Source organism: Apteryx mantelli, chromosome 18 (genome assembly GCF_036417845.1).
Source record: "Apteryx mantelli isolate bAptMan1 chromosome 18, bAptMan1.hap1, whole genome shotgun sequence".
Lineage (NCBI taxonomy): Eukaryota > Metazoa > Chordata > Aves > Apterygiformes > Apterygidae > Apteryx > Apteryx mantelli.
In genome coordinates, this window is record NC_089995.1 from 8,450,837 (window position 1) to 8,476,054 (window position 25,218).

At 57.2% G+C, this 25,218-nt stretch overlaps 1 protein-coding gene across 1 annotated transcript in view; it reads left to right on the top strand.

Annotated features, from left to right (window-relative positions):
• Positions 1-1,078: 1,078 nt before the first annotated feature.
• The window catches only part of JPH2 (junctophilin 2), a 40,137-nt gene continuing 15,997 nt past the window's right edge, over positions 1,079-25,218 (top strand). The window contains exons 1-2 of the mRNA XM_067307781.1: positions 1,079-1,676; positions 11,528-12,311. Of these exons, the coding sequence (XP_067163882.1) occupies positions 1,298-1,676; positions 11,528-12,311 (1,163 nt within the window). The 5' untranslated portion in view covers positions 1,079-1,297. The remainder of the gene's footprint in view (positions 1,677-11,527; positions 12,312-25,218) is intronic.

Sequence of the window (25,218 nt, forward strand, 5' to 3'; positions counted from 1 at the left end):
GTATTTCATTCCTTGACCTCTCCCTACCTTCTATATTTGCTGTTATGAATTGCAGTCGTAAGTGAGATGTAACAGTCCCAAGGGTAGGGTCCTACCTGTCTCTTTCCAAACACTACAACTCTGCTACCTACCATCTGCTAAACAGGACATCTTATGGAGTGTTTTTTGTTTGGTTTGGGGGGGAGGGAGGAGATGATTATTCATGGATTCTTTTAACTACTATAAAGCAGCTCTTGAAATTCACTTTAAATGTAGCAAAGAGGGGAAGGAGAATTCACCTGACGCTAGCTAAATAGTTAAGAGGTACGCTGTAATCTGGATGAGCTCTGTGCTTTTACCCTTTGCTTTAATTCAGCGAAGTACTCTTAAAGCTCTACCTGAAGGAGCGTTTTTCTCCCTTTTCCAGCCCGACGGCTCCGTGCCGCTCTGGCCTCGAGCAGGGCAGCGGCGGGAGCCCGGCTCGGCAGCAGGGAGGGCAGAGCGGGCAGCAGCCTGCGAGCTCGCCGGGCCGCCCGGCTGCCGCGCTGCGCGCACCGGCGGGGCACCGCGGAGCGAGCGAGGCGCCCCCTTCCCAGGGTCTATTTTCGGCAGACGTTGACTTTCCCAGCCTCTTCTCTCCCTGGATGCCTGCCCGGAGGGGGGGCGCCCGGGTGATGTGTCTCTTTCCTCCTTCATAAAAGGGCCGCGAGGCGGAGGCCGGGCTCCGGGGGGTTATTTTTGGGAGCAGCTCCTGGGATCCGATGGCCTTGTTAGGGCAGCGCTGACCTTTCTCCCGGCGGGGGAGGAGAGCGGCGGGGCGGCGAGCCGGGCGGCGCCGGGCGGGCAGCGGCGGCCGATCGCGGCCGGGCCGGGCCGGGCTGCGGGCCGCCTCCTCGGCCGGTGCCGGCGGGGCCCCGCGGCGGGCGGGCGGGGCGGGGGCGCGGCGCCGGGGCAGGTAGCGGCGCGGCGCGGGGCGGCTCGGCTCCGTGCGGCGCGGCTCCCCCGGCGCGGTGCCCGGGGCGCTCACCGCCCCCGGCCCGGCCCGGCCCGGCCCGCCCCTCCTCCGCGCTCCTCTCCCCTCCCTCCCTCCCTCCCTCCAATTTCTCCTTCCTCCCACCCCCCGGCCCCTCGGCCGGGCAAGGCGAGGCGCCCCGGCAGGCGCCTGCTGCCGGCTCCTGCGGCGATGTGGCAGCCTCTCCCTCGCCCCAAACCTTTGCCCCTGGCAGAGCTGCCCAGCTGAGCGGGGAGGGCGGAGAGAGGGCGAGCGAGAGAAGGGCCGAGGGAGAGGAGCGAGGCGGCTTCGGGGCTGTGGGGTACCATGAGCGGAGGCAGGTTCGATTTTGACGATGGAGGCGCCTATTGCGGGGGCTGGGAAGGGGGCAAAGCCCACGGGCACGGCATCTGCACCGGCCCCAAGGGCCAGGGCGAGTACTCGGGCTCCTGGAACTACGGCTTCGAAGTGGTGGGCATCTACACGTGGCCCAGCGGCAACACCTACGAAGGCTACTGGTCCCAAGGCAAGAGGCACGGCCTAGGAATCGAGACCAAAGGACGGTGGGTTTACCGAGGCGAGTGGACCCATGGCTTTAAGGGACGGTATGGCACGAGGCAGAGCATGAGCAGCGGAGCCAAGTATGAAGGTACCTGGAATAACGGGCTGCAGGATGGTTATGGCACCGAGACGTACGCCGACGGAGGTAAGGGTGACTCTGGAGGGGTCAAGAGGGTGTCTGACATCACGGTACCTGGCCTGTGGTGGCAGGGGCTGCGTGCCGTCCCCACAGAGGGGTTACCTGATCCCATCCCTGCCAGCAAGGTCTGGACAGGCACGAGGGACTGCACCCAGCCGTTCTGGTGCTGGTGCTTGAGTTGGAGAAATAGGGGTGGAACTGCCTTTTAAAAGTGTGTCCGTGCCCTCATTTCTGCAGTCTAGCTGTCCCCTGGGAGAGCACAGCATGTGCTGCTTGCGTGCTCCCAACGCGAGGGAGTAGCAGTGAGTGTTACCCCTGCCATCCCTCCCTTGAAAGCCATCCTCGAGTGTCAGGATCGATAGTAAATATCAGCAGTCTTTATTTTCTGTAGTCCACGACTCTGGATTTTCCAGTGATAGATTATTCCAGTCCATCGCTGAACTAAACCAGAAACTCCTGGCTGGTTAGCGACTGCAGCAAGCCATTAACTTTCTCATTGGCCTGTGAGTTGTGAATGTTTTCACGTTGGATATAAGCCACCTACAGCACCGTAGCGCACTGTGTCTGTGTATTAAATACCGCTCGCGTGTCGCTGAACGGATGCCTGAACATCTGCTTTGCTGAAACATTCTGGTTGAGTTTATCAAAGCCGTTTAGGATACTTAGTCACACGTCTTTCCCTAAAATAAATCCCTTAGATTACTTTGAAACTCTCAACCCCTGCTAGTACACAAATGCACGGAGTAGTCAGATATTTGTTGTACCCTCTGTAAATGCTTAGTCTAACTGTGTTTTTGCATTAGTGGCACATTTGGGGTTGGGAACATCACAAGAATCCCTGTGCTAGTAATTCTGTAGCTCTTCAATACTGTAATGTTCCAGGCTGCCATATTTAGGATAGCTAAATAAAGAGGGTGATTTGAAAGAAATACCCTTCAAAATATGTATCAGAATTGCAACTATATTTATCCAGGACATGCAATGGAGTCTGTTTATGAAGAAAAATAACAGTAATGGTATATATCATCAGAATAAAAAGCATCTGAATTATAGACATTAGAAAAATGGATTAATTCAAGATACTGGCTGTCAGAGTTAGGCTTTTTTATATATATATAGATTTTTCTCAACAAGTTCCCTAGGTACTTGGCTAACTTTAAGCTTGGGAACATAGTCTTCAAGTTAACTCATTTTGTTTGTGCCCTTTGAGGTTGTCAGTGTAGATGCAGCCCAGAACTGATTCATCTCTCCAGCTCCTTAAATTTTAGCTTGTCTGCCATGTGGCCATTGATTTATGCCACTGGAAAGCACTCAAATTGTGCGTGTTGCACAGAGATATCAAAAGTTAAGGCTAAAACATATATGTACTTACAAAGCAGCTGTGCATTGCAAAAGCTTAACATCTTGACTTAAGACCTGTAGGTTACGTGTAAGCTGTGTCTGACTAATAATGTGTAGTGATCTGATAACTGTAAGCAACAGTTGCCTGCTGAATATCTTCTATGCAAGTAACTTTAATTCTGAAGACCTCAAAGTCTCATATACATTTTCACAGCCATTTCCTCACTGATTACTAAAATGCATCTTTTTCTGAGGGTACAGTGCCACAGAATCTCAGGTTAATGTGCAGGAGAGTCTAAAGAGGCAAAACATGACATAGGAGTTGGAATTTGATTAGATCTTGTACCGAGCACTTGGAACAGAAAGAGGGGGAAACATGAGTCAAGATTTTATCCTATATGGATATATAAGATAGCATTTCTGCCAGCATAACACTTCCCAGCCCTCCCTGGGTGTTGTCCGATACTCAGGAATGTGCTGTCTACGTGATCCCTGGGGCAGTACTAAGCTGCCAGTTTAGCCCTGACCCATAAAGATGTGACCTGCCAAAGCCACTGTGGGCAGTGGGGAAGCTCAGCCACCTGAGTGCCCAACCAGACCCACCTTGTGAGGCCTGAGAAGTTCACAACACAGAGGGATCCAGCTGCCAAGCGTTTGCTCATTGCTTTCGGTGACCAGGTCCTGGCTGGTCTGTGTCTGAGCAATTCATTCAGTGTATGAACATCTCTGATGTGAAGGGAACACGTAGAAAGCTACATCTGAAGCCAAGTTTATGATTGTTGGCCAACATCAAGCATAAGGGAAAGAGGTGGAATTACCTTATTAACTTGCAGGATCTGCTCCTGTATTGTCTTCTCACCTGTGCATAGTAACCATCTGCAAGATCCAGATGTGGCCAGACTGTTAACAGGACCTGTTAGTATTTGAATCAGAGGTTGCCAAGATAAACATCTGGAAACCCTTTGGAAACCTGCCATCTCTCGAGTAGGGGATGTGATTCACAAGCCCCCTGGAAGCCAGCCATGCGAAAAGAGGTTGCTGGGAAGAAGGGGCTCTTGCCAGTTCACTAGAAGCTTTAGGTCACTATTGGGCCATAAGCAGATTTAATGGAGATGCAGCTGATTCTCATGTTTTAAAATATACTTAAATCGGTGCATGAGGAAACTGGCTTGCCTGTGATTTGTGTCTTGCGGCTGGCTGAGTTAAGTGTCTAAATAAAGCCCGGATCTGGAGTGAAGCTTTTCTTGTGAAATCCCATGTAGATTTTTGGTGTTTAGTAAGAAGTGAATTCACGTTATGGTTTAGCCCAGGCACTGGTTGTATCGCTCTCTTATTCTCCTCTACCAAATGCCCGTCTTCATGAAAGCTGTGGGAGGTCGATCTCTTAAAGAGCTCTCCTTCCATGAAGTTGATTGAAGTCAGGGAGGGGTTCAGAGCTCCTTGGGTATGGACAGGCAGATACAGTAACACTATGATATGTTTCCTTAGGTATCCAAGCTAAATATATATGTGTGTGTCTGTTTCTATTACCAGCAAAGGGCTTGGAGCCCCTTATAGGGGCAGGATATGATATCTAAAGAAGGTGATTTGGGTTTTGGAAGGCTCTGCATGAAGGAACTCACCGCTTTACAGCATGAGTTAGAAGTAAACATCTAATTATTTGACTTCCACCTCTAAATTTTATCTCCACTAGAAGGAGGACTTCATTTTTGTCTTTTGATTCGGAGTGCTTGATCCTGTCAAATCTGACTGCAGAAAAAAATCTCACTGTTAGTGCAGAATCTTACTGCTGACAAAGGATTCAGGACCAAACCTACGCTTTGCTTTACAAATAACCTTTTATATATACATATATGTATGGTGGGGAGAACTCGCTTTCAATCAAAGCATCCTAAAACCAACTTATTATTTTTGATGCTGCAGTTTGGTTTCTAGGGAGCTGAAAGAAAACAGTGGTGTAAATTAACCGTGTGCGGAAACAATTAGACCACTGAGCGATCACGAGACCACGAGAAAGGGGAAAAGAAACGAGGAAGTGTGCTTAAAAGGCAAATCCGAAATGAGGCGGTGCGCAGCCACGCGGACCCTCGGGGCTCGCGGCTCTGCCCAGAGGTGACGCAGCCCCGGCGGCGCCGAGGCCAGCGAAAGCGCTGCGGGAAGGGGCCCGGCGGGTGCGGGAGCAGCCAGTGCTCAGAGCGCCCCTGGGCAGCGCCGGGAGCGATGGGGAAGCAGGAATGTGCTCCGAGGGGAGCCGAGACGCTGCTGGTTTGTGTCTGCACGTACGGGACCGGGCAGCGCAGACTGAGGGCTCGGGCAGGAGCTGCCGCCGGGGGCGAAAGGGAAGGGGGTTCGCCGGAGCTGAAGCAGGAAGGGCGACTGGTTTCGCTCGCTGCGCTACCCCAAGGGCAGCCGACAGGCAGCACAGCCGCTGGGGTCGGTCGCGCTCTGGCAGCCGACTTGGGGCAGCGCTCGCAGGTGCCGGGAGCTCCGGGCGCTCTCGCGGCCCACCAGGTCCGGTGCACCTTCAGCGAGGGGCTGGGAGCGGCACCACCTCCGCAGCACGTCTCCTCCAGAGATCTTCGGGTGCTTTACGAGGAAAGTGGAGTTCTCTCCATGTGACTGAGACTGGCAGAATAACTTGTCAAAGGTCACATAACACACCAGAAATGGAGCAGGGCCTCTCAAATCCCAGTTTTCTCGTCCAGCATTTGGAGTCCTACAGCCCAGGCTGCCTCCGTAGCAGTGTTACCGCAAGGCTGAATTTAACCCAGGAATTAATGCTGTGTCTTTTCTTCCTCTCCATTTTTTTTCCCTTTCATTTCCAGCCGAAACCATCAGGCAGTATTACAGCAGTCCTTCCCCTGGTGACACTGACACCACCAGCAAGCACCAGGCTTCACTGCTCTGTCTGTCTTGCACATGGCCCTGTGCACGATTTAATGCGTCTGGCCTTTCATACTACGTTCTCCCAACACGTCTGTCATTACTGTATCAGGGCGACAGCAGATGATTGTAAGACAGCGATACTATTTGAGTTGTTTGCATTATTTACCCAGTTGTTTGTATTATTTGCATTCATAGCTAATCACACGAGAGCTCAGGCGCAGCCTGGGAAGGGGCGAGGTGACATCCGCTGTCAGCGGGCTCTCGCCGGCGGGGCTGGGTGCGCGCCGGGAGCTGAAGGATTTGTCTGTGACGCAGCCCGGCACCGTCTCCTCCTGCCCTCGAGCTACTACCAGGAGGACTGACGTGCTGCCAGGGTGAACCGGAGGGTACCACCGCCCCGTCGGCCGGGAATCGGTGCGTTGGGGAGGGAGGTCTGCGGGGACAATGTTTTAGTCATCGCTGCAGCTCGATCCTTCCCCTCCGATGAAAACGCGTAGCAAGGGTCCCCCTCCCTGCTCTGTTCAGGGGCAGACGGAGAAGACGGACCTCGTCTGCCAGCGGGTTGGATCAGGCTGTTCGAGCTCGGGCTGCCGTGGTGAGAGACGGGGCTGGCGAGGCAGCGGTGAGGCCCTGTCCCAGCTTCATCCTGAATAGAGGGTTTTTTTCACGTGAGAAGATGGTCCGCTTTTTTACAGCGGTTTGGGTGCAGGGCTGCATTCCTGCTGCCTGTCCCGCCTGTGAGCAGCGTGGCCGCGTCGGCTTGCAGCTCTGCGTCCTGCCTGTCCCACGTCACATCATGCCCAGGGCCTGTTTGTCACTGGGAAGGGTACGCACACCATTACAGAGAGACCGAGAGCGTCGGCCCTCCCTCGGGCCGGCCCCGGCTGCGTTTCCACAGGAGAGCGGCGGGGAGGCGAACGCCTTTCCGTGCTAGAGCGTCTCTCCCAGGCAGGGAGGGAAATGAATCACCGAGCCGGGTGGAAAGACCCTGCCGCAGCCCCCGCCGTCCCCACCCCGGGGCTTCGCTCCTTTGCCTTCAGCCTCCTGCCCCGGACAAAGCTGATAGTCCAGTCGCGTACAGTTTTTCATGCAAAGAAGATTATCTCATTATGCAACTCTTAAGACTAATTTCACGTCATCTTTTCTGAGCCGTTTGCAGCTCTGGAGCCGGTTCGCCTGTGCTGGCCTGCAGCCCCGGGCGTGGAGCTGAGCCCTGTCACTGCTGTCCTCGTGGCCCACCCCTCTGCTGCCTCTCTTTGCTGTTCCTACAGGCATAAAGCAAAAAGCACGTTTCAGGCACAGGGAGGTGTATTTTTGCCATGAAAATGCGCATTGTAACGCTCTAATTTTAAAGAAAAATGGAAAGAGGGCAAAACTCCATGGGAGAATTTCCAAGCCAAACTTTCTAAGCCAAAATTTCTGAGCTGTACTGCTGGGCTGGGGCAGGAGAGTGCTGGGGGAAGGGCGAGCGGGCTGGCTGCCGCCCCGGCCAGCCGGGCCCTCCTCAGGCAAAATCAAACTCCTGGAAAGAGCCACTCGGTCACCAAAGCAATCACTGAAGTTGGTGCAACTCTGAATCAGGTAGAAAAAGAAAAAAAGACCTGCACAGTCCTAGCTCCTGCTTGTGTATTTTAGTATCAAAACCATTGATATATATTTTTTCAAATTGCAGAATGCTTTGATGCCCACAAGGCAGCTAAGGGTCAGATGCATGCGGGTGTGCTCGGAGCGTGTCCGTGATGCAGAGCGAGCTGGTACAGCCCCGTTCTGTTGAACTCGGTGCACAGGCAACTAGGAGCCTGTCTCTGCTCAAAGCTTGCGATGTAAAATCAGCCTGCTCATACAGCAGGGGACACTTTCTGCCATGAGAAGAACCCTTTGGCTACGGAGCAGAGATCGAGCTCGCCCCAGCAGCGGTTTCGTCCGGCTGGGAAGCCGAGCGCTGCTGGGCGGCCGCGGCCCTGCCCAAGCTGCCTGGCTGGGTGCTGGTGCCTGGCCGCCGCGGAAGCGGGGCGAGCTCATGGGCTGAGCTGCCGGAGCCCTTGCAGAGCTGGGAAAGCAGGAGAGCTCTTTCCACAGTGGGAAACTGAGTCAGGAAAACATGAAATGAGCTGGCCAAGGCCACTCGTGGCTCAGCGGGAGCACCAGGACTGGATCCCAGCAGCCCTGACTGCTGGTGCTGTGGGTGGTTCCCACTAGAGAACCAGTTGTGTATTGCTGCAGCTGCACTGACCACGGCAGAGTTTGTGCCTGCCTGGCATTGGGGCGGCTGAGAGGAGAACGGTGCCTCCGAGGGGCACAGGGACCGTGTCTGTCCCCCGCCTTCCCGTTGGGCTTGCTCAGCCGCGTCCCCTCCGCGGCGCTAGCTGGGCTTTGCTAAGAGGGAGAGGAGGGTGCTTTGCCGTGAGCTCTTCCCAGGTGCCGTTTCTTGCTGCGTGACGAGGAAGGAGCCGCGTTGTCTCTGTGCCACGTGCTGGCTGCCCGGCAGCCCCGATGCAGGACAGCCCGCACGTCGAGCCCTTCTCACCCCTGCCCTGCCCCAGCACGTGCTCTGTGGCTCTGCTTGGGCACTGTTGGCTTTGACTTGGGAAGCAGCATGGACCCTGGTGGCCCCTCACCAGCCAGGCCTCCTCCTGCCCTGGCTCTGGTGCCCACTTGGCTCCGTGTTTGTTTTGCATTTCTGGGTGCCTGCAGTGTTTCGGTGCCCTCCGTTAAGCTGGATGTGGTTGGCAGCTGTGGTCACACCACACTCTGGAGAGGAAATGTCACTTGTCCAATACAGGCTTAAATCAGGCAGCCTAAACCAACCTAAAGGGATGGTCTGCCCAACACCTTGTGCAGATGCATGGTCAAGGTTTACTTGTGTGCCAAGGAGAACTAGGCACCTAAATCTCTGCTGCTCAAAGGCCTGCTCTGCCTTGTGGCTTTTCCCTTCCCACCCGGCTGGGAGGTGGCCTTGGCACCAGTCGGGAAGAAGGGAAGGAGTCAGGGGCTTGCTGGAGGGCGAGGTGGCGCTGAGCCTCCCTGTCCTGCAGGATGTTCCCAGAACGCCTCTCCCAGATGGTTAATGTGGTGGCAAGAGCAGACGGAGCCGTCCACGTGCAGGGCATCGAGCACGGCTGGAGGTTGTCCCACCCTGCAAGGAGGCCTCTAATGTCACCCCTATCGCGTGTCAGCCCTGCTCGCCGGTCGCAGCCATAGCACAAGCGGAGATGAAGCTCTGAATTCACCAGCTCGCCATGGGGAAGGTGTGGGGAGGAAAATGGGGGCAGTATGTGTGTTCTTTGTAGCTCTTTAATTATGATTTATGAAGATGAGTTGTCATGGTTCTACAGAGAGGGATTTGGGAGCCCAGCAGGGTGAGAAGCTTGCCCAGATGCGTACACCGGAGGGGTGTAGCAGACCTCAGATGATGGTCCTTGGCTTCCAGCTCATGCCCAAACTACCAACCTGTGCTGCCCTTCCCGCCTTATTTTTTCCTAATAGAAATGGTTAAAACTATGCCAAGAAGCAGGGCGCTCCTACCTTGCTCTGGCAGACGGCCGCCCTTGGGCGCCTGGCCGCAGCGTGCAGATACTCCACACAGCCTGAACCCTTGTTGCTTTTGGTAGACTCAGCAGGGAAAGCGAAGCTGCAGGGAGCCCCCAACCCCCGTCCCAGAGCCGCGGCGCGGGTGAGCACGTCCCCACGGCCCCGACGCCCGGGGGGCTGCTAGCCGGGGCAGCAGGTGCTGCCGGGCGCGGGCGCTTCTTGCCTTTCCCGGCCCCCGGCGCTGTAAGCCAACACCCCGCAGACGGGGCCAAAGCGGCTTGCAGCGAAACCTGAGGCTTGGGAGATTATGCCGCAGAAGTGGCCTGGGAGACTGCTAAAATATGCACTCCCACCGTCGCCAAAGAAGGAATGGGATTTGATCCCCGGGGAGTGGGGTCATCCCTGGTCTCAGTAACAGCGTCTGAATGTGGAAAGTTATGCCTTGAAGCCAGGTTGCCCCCTTCTTTCTGGGGGGGAGTTCGGGGGGGGGCCTTTCGGCCCCGGGGAACGCTGCCGCCGGGAAGGGCTCACATCCCTAAGAGTTAGTCCTTCCTGGTAAATCACTGTCGCTGCCTAATGAAAAGCGGGCGCTTTGGGACAGATGCCCGTGCAAATGCTCCCTGCGCAGCTGGCCGTTTGCCTGCACGACACCGCTCCCGGGAGGACGGCGGAGTGGGGTGGCTTCCCGGCAGCGTCTGCCCCCCAGCGCCGCCACCGCAGACCCCCCCCTCCGCGCGGGGCAGGGGGCTACGCGGGCGGCTGCCCTGCCGCTGCGGGTCTCGGGCAGGGCTGGCCCGTTCCAGCCTCTGTAGCGCGGAGGAGAACGGCGCGGAGCTGAATGCCGCTTTTGTTTGGGTGGTTTGCCGGTTACTGAGGCAACTGTATCTACGGCGCGTGAAACCCGGGCTGCCAGTGCAGGGGCTGGGGGACATCGTGGGTCCCTGGGGCTGGAGGATGTCACGGATCCCCAGGAAGCTCTTAGGAAGCCCCGGCCGGCCAGGCTCAGCGCCCACCGCTGGGGGGGTAAAGGCTCCCCTCCTCGGCCATCCTGCTCTTCTTAGGAGCTCTTCTCGGGAGGGTTTCGATAATTTAAGTCCCTTGACATCCTGTTGAGAAGGGTCAGAGCTGTTGTCTTCAACTTGCCGTTCTGGCACTTGCATCTGCCTTCTTGTACTCACAGAAGGGCGCGGACCTGGGAAGGGTCTGGCCAGTAGAGGAACAATCTCCTGTTCCCCATCCTTCGAGCTGTCCTGGTGGCTCTTAGCGGGGTCCTGTACCCCTGGGTGCAGTCCCCTAGCAAGCACGTCCATCTCTGTGGCCTCCCCTCCGTCACATGCGTGGTCTCTGAGCTGGGTCAGGAGAAGGGGGACAGGGCTGTGATTTTTGGAGATGGGGACAGAGCTGGGGGAACCCTTCCCAGAGCTGCTGCTCTCCCGTCCTCTCCTTCTGCCCATCTCTCCCTCCGTGCAGCGTGGCTCGCTTCTTGGTGTTGGGACTGTGGGCAAAACGTACGTCAGGGACAAGATGCTGCTGCTGCAGGTGCACTGGGGACCCTGGGCGATGGCCAGGTGCCCGTCTCTTGGGTCAAGAGCGCGTCCTGGCAGGCCTGCGAGTGACAAACTGCAGAACGGGCTGGAGGGGACTGTCACCGAGCCAAGGAGCGCTGTGCCGTATCGGCTCGTGTGTACGCACAGGGCTGCTGTCACCCGCACAGCGCAGCCCAGGCTCAGCCTCACTGCGGCTGCCTCCTGCTTCCAGGTGCCCCGGTGTAAATCTGGACCATGTCCGTCAAGGTTGCTTTGGGTTTGCACTGGTGCAGCCTGGTACTCTGGCCCCTTTCTGGTGAGCTAAAGGAGACCTGTCACCTACTCTGGCTTGTATCCTCTGTCCTCGCTCCCCTTGGCGCTCCACCTTGGGACTGTGGCTATTGCAAACAGGTAAATAATAGTGCGGTTTGGGCTTCTCTTTTCTAGGGAAGGCAAAGGTGGACCCATCTCATCTAAAGCTGGCATGGCAGCGTAGCACATTTTCATTTGCTGGATTCATGCATGTGGGAAGGGAAAAGATGTCTTTAACCGGGTCCCTTCTCTTTCCCGCAGGAACGTACCAGGGCCAGTTCACCAACGGCATGCGGCACGGCTACGGCGTGCGGCAGAGCGTGCCCTACGGCATGGCCTCGGTGGTCCGCTCGCCTCTGCGCACCTCGCTCTCCTCCCTGCGCAGCGAGCACAGCAACGGCACCCTGCCCCAGCAGGACTCGCCGGCCGCCAACCCCGAGAGCCTCCCCATGTCGCCCACCATCACCCGCGGCGGCTTCGCCCTCAGCCTCTACGCGGACGCCGAGGCCGGCAAGTCCAAGAAAGGGGGTCTCTTCCGCAGGGGCTCCTTGCTGGGGAAGCTGAAGAAATCCGAGTCCAAGTCGTCCCTGGCCAGCCAGAAGAGCCGCGTGAGCTTCCTCAAGAGCGAGAGCGGCATCAGCTCGGCCGCCAGCGACGCCACCTCCACCGTCAGCCTGGGCGAGGGCGCCGAAGGCGAGGAGTTCCCCCCCTTCGAGTCCGACATCGACGCCACCACCACGGAGACCTACATGGGCGAGTGGAAGAACGACAAGCGCTCGGGCTTCGGCGTGAGCGAGAGGTCCAGCGGCCTCAAGTACGAGGGCGAGTGGCTGGACAACCTGCGGCACGGCTACGGCTGCACCACGCTGCCCGACGGCAAGAAGGAGGAGGGCAAGTACCGCCACAACGTCCTCGTCAAGGGCATGAAGAAGCGCGTGATCCCCCTCAAGAGCGCCAAGATCCGGCAGAAGGTGGACCGGAGCGTGGAGGGGGCGCAGAGGGCAGCCGCCATCGCCCGGCAGAAGTCGGAGATCGCGGCTTCCAGGTAGGCGCGCCGGGCCGCCGACATGCAGGCACCCGGCGGCGGGGCGCCCTTGCCGCCGGCCCCTCCTCGCCGCGCCGGCGGGGTCAGCGCGGCTCCCCGCCGTTCGCTGCTGGGGGAGCGGGGCCGGCTTGCAGCTTTCCCCCGTTCCCATCTCCTTTTTCAGGCAGACTTAGGCCTTTGGCCTCCTCGGAGTCGCCCGGCAGCGGCTTCCGCAGTTTAACCGAGCTCCCGGCGGCAATCAGTATCTGCTCGGGCGGGCGTTTGACCTCCCGCCCGTCGCCGCGCCGGGCCTCCCAGCGCCGTTCGGTCCCGCTGCAGCAGCAGCGGGGTTTTACTGACAGGGCAGAGCGAAAAAGAGGGTGGTTTTGCCTATGGCCGATCAAACAGGCTCCTGAGCAGCGAGCGTGATGCAGCCCCTGAGAAAAGCAGTGCGCAGCCACGCTCCGCCCTCCCTGCAGCCCCCAGCTGCGGCTCGGCGGTGGGTTTACGGCGTTTAGTTTTAATCGTCGTTTAGTTTAGCGGGTCACTGCCGGTCGCCAAGCAGAGCGCCCGTCCTCCGCCAGCGCTGCTCGCCGAGGAGCGGTCCCCGAGCCGGCCCGCCGCGGAGCGGAGCTGGGCGCCCCGTCCCCGCGGCAGCCGCTTCTCCTCCTCCCGCTGCGCGCGGGGCACGGAGGCAGCGGGCACGGGTCCCCGTAGTCCGACTCGCTAAAGCGGGCGCTCGCTGCCCGAACCGGTCGATGGTGGACGGAGATGTCAGTAGCGGCGAACGGGGCCTTTGGCGGGTGGAAGCTCCGAGCCTCCTCGCTCCTCCTCTTCCTCGGGGAGCTGCGGCTGTGGAAGCCCTCACGGTTTCCACCTCGCCGCTCTGTCGAACCCTTTCCCTGCCCGGGTTTTGCTCAGCAGCGATGGCGATTTTTCACCCTCCGGGGCCAGGGCCATCCCGGCTGGACGTGCCCGACCCGGTTCGGGGAGGACGGGACGCCATGTGCTCGCTCTCCGGCTCCCCTTTGGGGTTCCCCTGGAGTCAGGCCCACCGGGAGGCACGGAGCAATCCCACGGCTCCGTTCCCATGGCACGGCCTTGGTTTTGGGGGCCGCAGGGGTGTTTTGGCTCTTGCAGACTGGTGTGGCGGAGGCGGCGTGAGCGGGGGCTTCCCGCTGCGATCCTGGGGCTCTCCTGCCTCGCTCCTTTTTACGGCCGTTTTATTAACCTGCCTTCATTACCAAGCGCCCAGGAAGGTGCCCTTGCAAACGCCGTCTCTGCCTCCCTCCCCAAAGCCCTCAGAGAAACCCCGGCTCTGCCCTGCCGACGGCCGTGTCGGCTCCAAGTTTTGCGGGCGCGTGCTTGTTTGCAGCAAGGCTCCGTTGCCTCGGAGACCGGCAGAGAGAAGCCGGCAAGATTTCGAGCGGACGCCGTGCAGGGACAGCTATGATAAAAATAACAGCGTGCCGCGGCGCGAGCGGGCGGCGAGGGGCAGAGCGGGCTCAGCCCGACACCGGCTCTCGCGGCGCCCCGGAGAAGCGCGCGCCCGCGCTGCTCCCCGGCCATAAATAACGAGGTTAGAGCTGCAAAAGCTGCTCCCTGACAACTCGGCCGGTTTATATAAGCCTCTTTTTATTACGCACTATTTACACGTTGGATCAAACGCGGTTCTGCAGTGTTTTCCATCAGGGGCTGGAATGCGCCCGCTGCCCTCGCGGGGGACTGCAGCCCTCATGAGCGCGGCTTGGAAATAATTTCCTATTAAGGAAACCTTGGAGCCGGAGGAAATAAGACATTACGGCCGTTTTCCTCAAGGGAGTCCTCCCCTTGCAGACCTTGTGTAATGCAACCATTGAGGCCGGGGAAGAGGACGCAGCCCCGAGCTGCCTCTGATCGCAGTCCCCTCGCTCTTCGCGTGGCGTTTTGTGTGCAGCTGAGGACGGTGATTGCTGCGGCTCCTGGAGGGTGGCTGGGGGCTGCGGAGCAGCGGCATCTGGGTTTCCCCCTTAGGGCATCCCTAAAAAGCATTTTACAGGACAAAGTTGGTGCTGCTCGGATATCCAGGGCCTCAGCACTCAGAGCTCTGAATGCTGCTAGTACTGGACCTGCTGCAAAGGGGAGATTGTCTTTGCTTTCTTTAAACTTTAATTTACTGTTTCAGGTAGCATTTCTTCTTGGAGTAGGTTGCACTGTGCAGAGCTGCTGCCTCTTCCTGCTGCCCTTTAAAACTCTGATTCACATGCTGCTTCCTTCTTCTTTTAGCTCAGCTTTGTAGTCAAGAGTAAATATATTAAATATCGCTTAGAAAGGCTCCTCAGATGTAATCCCAGCTCTGTCACCAGCTTTCTCTTTGGCCTTGGCCCATGCCTCGGTTTCCACACCCATGACAGTAAATAATTGTGTACAGATTTTGAAAATGAATCGCTAAGGTTTATAAAAGGGCTGTACTACCATCAGCAACTTCCGGGCTCATAACCACGAGGTGAAGTTTGCTAGCTTGGGTGTTTGCATTACTCCTGCGACTGCAGCGTCCATCGGAGGGTGCGGGCTGAATCCACGTGTCCAAAATGCTTCCCCTGCACCCGTCCTTGCTTGGAGCCCTGGGGCCTTTGCACCGCAGCCTGGCTCCCGTCCTTTAGGTGTTGCCCTGATGACCAAGAGTCCCTGATGGGTCTCATCCCTTTCCTGACCCAAATCCCGCGGCAGCTACAGAATTCATCCCTGCTTTTGAAAGCCCCCCACCGCCTTGTCTCCAGCCAGAGCTGCCTGGAGTATCTCTGTGTTCCCCGCTCAGCAACCGTCCATATCCCAAGTGCTGTGTCCCGAAGCCTGCGGGGACCAGCTGCTGAAGCTGCCCATCCCGACATGTCCTTGAACGAATGCCACTTGTATTTCACCGCTGGGTCGGCTACCCAAGGCAGGATAAACTCATTTCACGGTGGAGATCACTCCAAGATCAAAGCGGATCTTTCGTGTGTGAGGACAAGGAACAACTGGCCTCACCTTAGTGGGAAGTGGGTTTCACTGGGGCTGGCAGCACTCAAAGTTAGGAGCTGAGACTCTTGGATTACCCCAGAAGCAATGCTAATGTCAAATTCCTGTTTACGTTAAGTCCCAGTGTGTGTAAATGGTGCCAAGATTTCAGAGGGGAGAAAACGGGGGATTTGCCTCCCCCAGTCCCCCGTGAGCCCTGGGCATTGCTTTGCTAACAGCACCCAACCGCGACTCCCGCTGTCAGAATGGCCTCACCCAAAGAAATGTCTTTGAGGCCACACAAGTCCTTCCTTCGGGGAAGGTACGACATACCTCTATGTGTGATTATCGTTAGGAACTAATTACCGTGGCCCAGCAACCAGGCTGTGCAGAAGCATGACTAAATCCATGCACCTTTGCTGTTGTGGAGGAAAGCTTGATTTTCATGGCACTTGGGGGAGCCCCTTGCAGAGCTAAACTAATGTGACATCCAGTCTTTCACTGTTTGGGAATGCAACATCCAGGGAAGACCAGAATTCGCTCTTTTTGCACCATAAAAGGCTCTTTAAGGCAAAGAAACCTAGAGAAAAACAAGCCCGAGTGCTGGCAGCTGTGCAAACCCCTGCCAGTTGCACCTTAGGAATCTCAGGCATGCTACCAAAATATGAAGATACGCGAGGCTGCAGCGCTCTGCAGCACGGCTGTGCTGATGTGCTTTCAAAGCCTGGCATGCGTCTCGTGTGTGACAATGGATTTGAATGCGGTGGCAGACCAAGGACATATGTTCAGTGGCCATCAGAAAACCGTGCTCTTCCTCCTCTCGCTGTGGGTGTCTCCAGTGCAAGGGCGCCCATGGGCCTGGGCTTTGGTTTGCAGATCCTCCCCTCTGCGTGCTCGGTTTGGGTTTTCTGGCTGTAGTTCTGGACCCGCTGGTGGCCTTGTCCTCTGGGCTGCGCAGCTCTGGCCTCGTCGGGTCCCTCGCTGGGACGGGGTGTCTCGGCACAGCCTGGGGTGCCCGCACGGACATGTGAGCAAAGCCCAGTTACTGCTGGCGAAGCAGAAACATGGGGCACATTGATCCGGAAAGCTGAAGGTCAGCTAAGGGGGCAAAGCTCCTGTGAGCTAAAGTATCTTAAATCCTCCCCGAGAGTGCTGTTGTTCAGGAGAAAAATAGTCTGAAAGTGCTGAATGCGCCTCTGCGCCAGCAAACGGAGACCACGCTACTGCTGCATGGGGGCCACCACGCACAGACAGGGTTAACGGGTGTTGTACGATGGTCACTAGCTTCACCCCACACTGTGGCTGCCCCGTGGCTTTCCGGGTGTTACGTCAGCCAGCCTGGGTGAGCCCTGTGATCCCAGCAATCCCCGCTGGAGCTGGAACGAAGCCATCCCCTGCGGCACCCGGTGATGATGCTAACGGCCGAGGTGCCCACATGCCCCTCCTGCCTTCATCCTCCCCGTACTCGCCCTCTCCCCGAGTCTGGGGCTCCTTCAGAAACCCGCTGGAGTCGCTGGGAAAGCCGGCGGGGTCGTGGGATCCTAGCTGGGGAGTCATTTCCCAGTCGCCGAAGCAGGGAAGTTGGCTTGAGGACAGATGGCTCGTCTGTCCCCTGACGGCCGCCGGGAGGAAAGGAAATAGCTGCCGGGGAGTGGGACGTGGGCTGCGACACCGAGGCCCTCGCGGGAGGCGCCGGGGCTTCGCCCCAGGGAGAGTCGCCCCGCTGAGGACCACCGTGGGGCTCCAAGAGCAGCTTTGGGGTGTTCCACCCTGGCAGCCCAGCTTTCCGCAGCCCCGGGCCCAGGTAGCAGTATGGCTGTTACCCAGCTTTGAAGGTGGATGTTGCAGCTTGCTCCGCGGTCCGGGTGGCCGCGGGTCTGCTGCTCTCCGTACCTGAGCCAGCCGGGCTGGCTTTGCCCCGCCACCTCGTGCGCGCCGTGGGGCCGGTGCAGAGCGCGGGCGCTGGACGCCCTGGGGGCCGGTGGGCAGGATGCCCGGGAGGCGCGGGCTGCACCGCGGCAGCTCCGCGAGACCGCAGAGCACGTGCACACTCGCCGCACGGGGAAAGCAATCCCTCCCAAAACAGGCAGCGGGATGTGGGAAGTGGGAAGTGGCCGCCTTTCATCTCCTCAGAATAAAATAAAATAAGCAAATAGAGGAGGCGCAGGACTGGCTGCATTTCAAGGGTGCCAGCCTGGGTCAGGGGGACGGACTTTGATTTTGACATCTGTACGCTCAGGAGCTGCGCCACGAACAAGAACAGATTTCCTCCTAACTAGTGCGTTCGGGGTGACAAAATCAGCAGTGCGAATATTGCAGTCCCAGCTCTGTCCCACTCGACTAGTGTCGGCTGTGATCTTCCTTCTGTATCTAGTTGTGCTTCCTAGTGACATGGCCAAAATCAGTGAGGGGACTTTGCGGAGCCTCCTGTAACACAGCGGTCTGGCCAGTCCCTGCGATAGTTTGCAGGGTGTGCATCCTGTTAACAGTGTCTAAAATGTATCTGCAGATGTCATAGGACCAAAAGGAAATCAAAATATAAGAAGCAATAAAGAAATCACTGCTATGCTTCACCTGTTTAGATGCCAGCCCTAAAGTCTCCGAGCAGCTGGATGCTTTGTGAGTGGAGAGCACAACTAAAAATGAGTATGTTTTTAGATTTTTTTTTTTTAACTGTACTTCCTACAGAGGTCCTACAACACTGCCACTTGAATAGATGTCTGTAAGAATTTCTAAGCTGGATTTTGAAATGTTTGGCATTAATATCCCTTAATATAGGGTTTTACTTTTCCAAGTGCATCCAAGCAGTGGCTCAGGGTGAGTCTGGGGGTGAATTGGGATGTTGCAGAACTGCTGCGAGGGTTCAGCATTGGGAAAACCCTTCACTGTGGCCTCGCACAGGCCTCGCTCATGACACAGTTTGTTGCCTGGTCTTGAAGCCTAAGGGGGTTTCTGGTCTGTACTCAGCGTCTCTGGAGCATGTCTTAGCTCTCCCTTAAAATAACAGGAGCGCTAGGCTGCCGGGAGGCGAAACGCCGCTCCCGTACCGCTTTGTGAGCCTCCTCTGCCCGGCCGCGTTCCCGGGCAGCGTTACTTGCGTCTCCGCGCACTCAGCGTTTCAGCTCTGCGTTGCGCGGGCAGGGACGGACGGCTCCTCGGGGGACACCGCCGTACGGCGCAAATGACGTGCGGAAACGGCCGGCGTCAGCGGTGCGGCCTGCCTAAATAAGGGAACGCAGAGCAGCGCTTTATCAGCGCGACAGCTGAGAGCCGGGGACTGCAGCTCCCGGCCGCCGCGCACGTGGGGCCGAGCCGCTCGCGCCCGCTGCCGAAGGGCTTCGCTTGTCACGGCTCTGCCGCGCCGCCCCGGAGAGCCGCCGGGGCCTCTGTCCCGGGCTTCTCCAGAGGTCCGTGCCCCAGCGGAGAAGGCAGGCAACCGTAATGTTGTCCCCTGGGCTCTCAGCTGCACCTCTCCGGTAACGCACGACGTTCGCCCCGTCCGGCGCGAGAGCCCTTCGGTGCTTGTCCGGGGGTGGCCAGCGCTGGCTGTCCTGCAGGTGACTGTCCCTCAGCTGCTTCCTCTAGTGCGGCCGCCCCGGGGCCAGGACATCCGGACCTGGGATTTTCGGGGCTGTGCTCAAACTCCGGAGGTCTGGCAATGAAAGTATCCTAGGTTTTTTTGAAATGTCCTTTTGCAACCTGGTTTCTGCAAGCCTTTTGCCGAAGAGTGAGAGCTGGACATGTCAGGAGCCTGGTGTGCTCGCGGACCTTTAGGGACAAGACGGGAGAGCAAGGTGCCGCGGCCACGCTGCAGCAGGGGCTCGGGGTGCCCCCAGCCAGGCCGGCTCCCTGGGGCACAGGGGCGCCTAATCCTTCCCTGCTATCCCAATTTCACTTCCTTCACACTGGGATTGGATAGCACATGATGGATGGGTGTGCAATGAGGAGAAACGTGTCCACGCAGGAGGCGGGCGGTATAAAGTGACCATGTTTACTAGGGCAGAACCATGTCCTTGCCCCGCGCGGGATATTGGCTGCAATTCACCTTCCAGCGAGAGCCTGAAGAGTCGGGGACAGCCTTTCTGCAGCCGTGTGATCAGTCACCAAAGATGCCACAGCCGCGCTCAGGTGTCCCCTAGCTCCAGCCACGGCCGCTCGTGGTGCCAGCGACATGTCACGGGGCAAGAGCAAAGGGGGATCCTCGGCGCTTCCTAATGCACCAGCCAGCGCTCCCCTGCCAAGCACAGGTACAGCCTGCTGGAGCCTCCCCGAGCACCCGCCACGTGGGCTCTGTCCTGGCAGGTATCATTTACCCTGGCAGGAGCTGAGGAGGTGAAGGGCAGGAAAGGACTACCCTGGCTTTGCAAAAATTGCCCCCGTGTCCACACGGAGCGGCAGGACGATGCTGCACCCCGGGAGGTGGTCAGCATTGGGGGAGCCCTGCGGAGCACGGTGCCACCAGACCCGACCGGGGCGACCGGGCAGCCGGGCGCGGGGCCTCGACAGCTGGGTATTCGGCCTGCCCGGAGCTGCCAGGCGGCCCCGTGAGCCGAATAGTGTGAATGAACGCCTCGCTGCTGCTGCGAGCGCGGCTCGGCGGGAGCCAGCGCGCACGTGGGCAGGGAGAAATGAGGGCGCCCGCGCCGCCGCCTGGGTGCCAGCACGCCGGGGCAGGACGCAGCGCCTGGGCACGCTCCTTGCTCCTGCTCTCCCAGCAAAGGCATTTCTCAAAAGGCTTAGTGTGTTTAAAAAGCAGATAATCTTGTTTAATTAATTCTCAATTAATAGAAATTCACTCGCTGGCATTTATTTTCACACTAAGTAACGTCCAGCGGCTGGGACTGTGCTTGGGAGCGCCGTGCTCCCCTGCTTTCTCCCCCGCACCAGTGCCAGAAATGCTCGTTCCCTTTCCATGAAATAAAATGAATGAAGATCTTCTCCCATTTGCATCTGCTGAGCACAAATGACCTGCTCTGCCTGGCTTACCATGATAAATTGAGATCAAGGATGAATGCCAAGAAGCAAGCCTTCGCTCCTCCTTTCCTGCGGGCCAGCATCAGATGCGATGGCTGTAGGAGCTGCCCCCGGTTTTCCAGGCTGCTGTGTTTCCGCATGGAAGCGGATGTCTCCTCGGTGCCTGGCGTCACAGCTTTGCTAGGTCATTGCGCCTGTTTCGGTTAGGAGGAGTATCTCTACACGAGCCTCCCCCACACCCTAAATGGTGACTTTAGCGCAGCAGCTTTGTGTCACCCATACCTGGAGATGGGGGCACCCAGTTCCTGTGCCAGACCTAGGGCCTGGTCACTGCAGCTTTGTTATCCTGGTTAACAGGCCCCTTTGGGGCTTGTTTTTGCTGTTTTAGCAAACAGCACCCTGCCGGGGATCTCAAGAAACAGTTCTTGTGCTTTCAAGGTGACAAAGGCTCCTTTTAGTAACCTACCCAAAAAAAAAGGAGCTGAAATAAGAAATCTGTGTTTCCTAAAGGAAAAAAAATAAATGCAGGAAATACTTTGTTATCTTTCAGGATTCCCCAGAGCACCATTATCTAGCTCATAAGAAACAGTCCCCTGCTTCAAATCACTGCCCACCCGTCAGCTGGTTTGCATCCCCCTGTCTGGCGCTGGCGTCTCCGTTAATGGCAGCGGAGGGGATGGAGGTGCCGGGATGAAGGGCGCGAGGAGGCGTCGGAGGCTTCGGTGTCGGAGACGTGATGAGAGGCTGCGGAGAGCCGGGGCTGCTCCGCTCACAGGCCCCTGCCGTGCCCGTGCCACTTGGTCCCCGCTGCATCCCTAGCACACGCCCGGGGCTGGGGCTCTGCACTTCCCTCGCTTGAACTGGTGGACGCAGGAAGAAGGTGACAATAGAAATTATTAAACAATAGGAGCTATCGGCATCCATAGGTCTAAATGTCATTAGCAATCTGGCCCGCGGTGGCCTTCAGGGGTTGCTGCTCTCGCTCAGTCGCCTGAGCGTGCCAGGGAGGTGCATGCAGCAGGCTCCGGGGCAGAGCGCAGGGCAGCGGCCGATGCACAGGCTGGTTTTGTGCCTGGTTTTGGAGGAGGAGGGTGCACGCTGCCCATGGAGGGGTTGGTACCCCTTCAAAAACCCCTGTGCACCTGGCTTGCCGCCGCAGCAAACTCACATAGGCTGCACCTACTTTGCACGCAGCCAAGGGCGCAGCCTCCGAGAGGCTGTTTCTGGCTCGCCTTCGGTGCGGACGTGCAGGCACAGCCGTCCTCGCTGCCGCCTCGCCGCCTCGCCGCTCCCCGGTGCCTTCTCGCTGCTGGAGTTCAGCAGGGACAAGACTGTGCGGTTTGGGTCAGCAGCTCGTTGTCCTCATCCACGCGCAGGGCACGGGGACAGGTAGCAGAGCTGGGATCAGGAAACCCGGCAGAGCTGCGCGACTTGTCCGACAGCTCTGCGGTGTCGCTCCCCTGCGGATGAGGACGTGCGCATGGCAGCTCTAAATGCATGATGTATGAGACCCCTTTTCAGCTCTTGCCCAGAACTGCCTCGTCTCCAGCCCAAGCTGGCCGTGGCTCTTGTGGAGTTGGAGCATTAATGCTGACACATTTTTGACCATGAGTGTTTATTACGCTGAGATGCATTTTGACTTCAGAGGAGGGTGCAGAGAGCTTTATCTCTTTTCCACCCGCCTTGCATGAATTTCTTTAGACTCGTTCATGCCCTATTAGGGTAAGAGGGAGCGTGCACTTCCAAAAGCTCCAAGGAGAAAGCATCTGTTGGACAGCAAACTGCTTTCTCTGTGGCTCCCTGGGTCTCGGTCTGAACGAGGCGCAACTGAGGCTCTTGCTTCTCTAATGAGAAGCAGAGTCAGGAGAGCAGCACATCAGTCCCAGGATGGATATGCCTCAGTCGGCTGGCCATGCAGAGAAAGTGGAATTAATGGCCTGTTAAGTCTGACCTAGTGGCAAATCCTTATCTCAACAGCTTACCAACACAAAAAAAGGAAAAATGAAGTGTGACTTTAATCTGCAAAATGACTATAGAAAATGGTAGCTTCTTGCTCAATTGATCCGCTCTTGTGCGGGGCAGGGAGGAGTTGACTCCTGTCCAAATGCCGTGGTTTAAAATCATCTGTTTCAACCAGGCTTTGCGCAGAGGTTATCGTCATTTCAGTGGAATGTGAAATAGGCTTATCTTTAAAAATAAAATATATTTAAGTAAAACGTCCAATTTAAATATAAAATCTGAGATACAGAAACCGTTTCTGCCCGGAGGAGGGGGGTTGGTGCATTTTTTCAAAAACCCTGGTACAGAGCCAGAGCCCTTTGGCCTCCCGACTATGAGTTTTTCTAGTTTTGCTTCTGTAAGGCCTGCTGAGCTTTCGCAGAGGCAGAGAGGGACCTGGCGGCTCATCGTTCCTGCGTGTCCTCAGTAGCTCTCGGCGCAGACGTGCTGAAGATGCTGGTGCTGCAGGCCTGGGCGGTGGTCTGGGAGCTGTCTCAGCTCACTGCATAGTTGTCGTAATTGTTACTTCTGGGCTTCAAATCTGTGAATTGCAGCTCGGGAGCCCCATAGGACTGGTAGAAAAATTCCTCTGCCTTTAATTTTGATGAATGATTGGGCTTCTGACCAAATGCAATATTTTAAGAAGTCTGCCTGGTTTCATTTCCTCAAAAAAACTCCAGATTTTCAGTTTTGGCTGGGGAAAAAAAAATTGCAAAGCAAATACTGTATTTCCTCACTTTTTTTCAGCCTATTGAGTTTTGGGCTGGATTGCTGAACTCTGAAATACGTTTGAGTTAGAAGTTGCTAAAACTTTTAAAGGAAAAAACAATGTCATGGAGAAAACCCTTTCTGACCATTTTGGAGCTGACTGGCAGGTTGGCAATCAGGTAAAACATGCTCGGACCAAGAGTGGCCAAGCAGGAGCTGCTGGGTCAGCCTGGGCTCCCGTGAAATGCATGAACGCTGCTGCCTTGCTATTTTCTTGGAATTTGGAATTAATTCCCCCCTGCCCGTGGCAAGGGGCAGCCTAGGTCAGCTCAGTGTTGGTACATGTGGGCAGGCACAGGTATGCCGGGGGGCTAAAGGCTGGCAGACCCTGCCTGCAGGTAAAGAAGCCCCGATGCATTTATCGGGGGATAAGCAGGCTGCTTTGATCTTGCCGCAGTAGCTAGTTAAATAAGGGTCTCCAGAGCATTAGCCGAGCCCCTTTCGTTACGCTGCGGTATAAACTGCGGTAAATCAGCGGCATGTGTGCATAGTCCCAAGACTGTGCAGCTCCCGCAGCTACTGAAGAGGGGATCAAAACCACAAGCAGGTCACTCGCTCCTCCGTGCTCAGCCGTGTCCCGCAGTCATGGCAAGCCATATCCCGCTCCCTGCTCCCCCCAGGCAGGACCAGACTCAGGAATCAGGGACAGGAGGGAGTCCTGCTGTAAGCTGCAAATCCCCCCTTTTCCTTGCAGCTCTCTCTGCCGCTGGTCTCCGCAGGCGCTTCCCAGCCAGGCTGAGAGATGACATCTCTCCCAGCCCGGTGGGTGGCTCCAGCCTCTCCGCGCGGCCGTGGAAGCAGGAGGAGCAAAAGCAGAGCACGGAGCTGCGTTTCCGACACCCCTCGGCCGCAGGGCTGTAGCCCGGGGGCTGCGTGGGGCCGCCCGCCCCGGCTCCCGCCAGCAGCCCTGTGCGCCGGCAGGCCCCGGCTTGCTCCGACCCGTTTTGAGCTGGCTCTGGGCAGCTGCCGGCTGGAATCCGAGGTCTCCGCGCCGGGGCTGCAGCTGAAGGAGCCGAGCAGCTGCCACCCGTCCCGTCCCGTCCCGTCCCGTCCCATCCCATCCCAGCGCGTCCCCGCTGCAGGCCAGCATAGCCACGGCTGCTCCCCTCCCTGCCTCGCTCGGCTCACGGAGCGAGCGGGATGAGCCACACAAAGTTAAAGCAGCAAGTCTCGCCCGTGTGGGACAGGGATCCTCGGGGAGTCGTCCTATTGAGGACAGCTGCGGATCTGTCGGCTGTGAGATTAACGTCACTGTAACTGTGCCGTGGGGACGTATCCTTTGGTGAAAGATGCAAGCGGCTTTGAGCTATTTAGAGCCGAGGATAACATTTCGGTATTTTAAAAATTCACCAAGTAATCATAAAGACTAATGCTTGCTGAGCTTGTTAGGTTGCAGTGCCAAGCCTGTGCTCCTGCAGCGCTCCGCAGAAAAGGATGCTCTTCTCCCAAACGAATGGCTGTGCAGGGCCCTTTATGCTGAAAGGAAGGAGAAAAGGTCCTATTTATCCAGCTAAAAGTAGCCTGGGTATTTACGTAGTGCCATCGCTTTTAAGTAAGTGCTGATACACTGAGTGAAAATCCTAGGGTATTTCATGAGCTGTTTGCATGGCAAAGGAGACTGGAAGGCAGAGCGGTTCCACAAGGTCAGGGTAGTTTATCTTTTTGGATTTCTTTTCTAGTGATGTGGGGGTGTTTCCTTTAGGAGGAGGTTTGCATTGATTTATGCTGTAATTTATTATGTAGATCATACCCTGCAGGTGCAAAGTGCTTAATGCAAACCAGCAAAGACCCTGCCCAGGGATGGCAGAGTCTAAATTGGATGGATACCGTGTGCACAGATGGCAGGACAAAAAGAGCGAATGGATGGTGAAGCGGACGTCTAGCTCTCAGGGCAGGAAGCCCTTGGGACAGGATAGACAGGTGGGTTTGACCGTGGGACAAGCAAGGGACTGAGAAGGGCTGCAGTGCCTTGGACCACGTACAGGCAAACGAGGGGAGCAGGTGATGGAGGTTTGCTAGTATCTACGTGTGTACGGAGGCAGACATGAGGGAGATGCAAAAGAGAGACAGACTGGGACTGAGCAGGAGGAAAAGGCTGCCCCAAGGATAGAGGCTGCCCCAAGGATAGAGGCAACGTGAATACAAAGACGGTGTTGAAAAGAGAGAAGCCAGAAAGCGTGTCTGTTCTGGTCAGCTGGTGTGACCTTTCTCT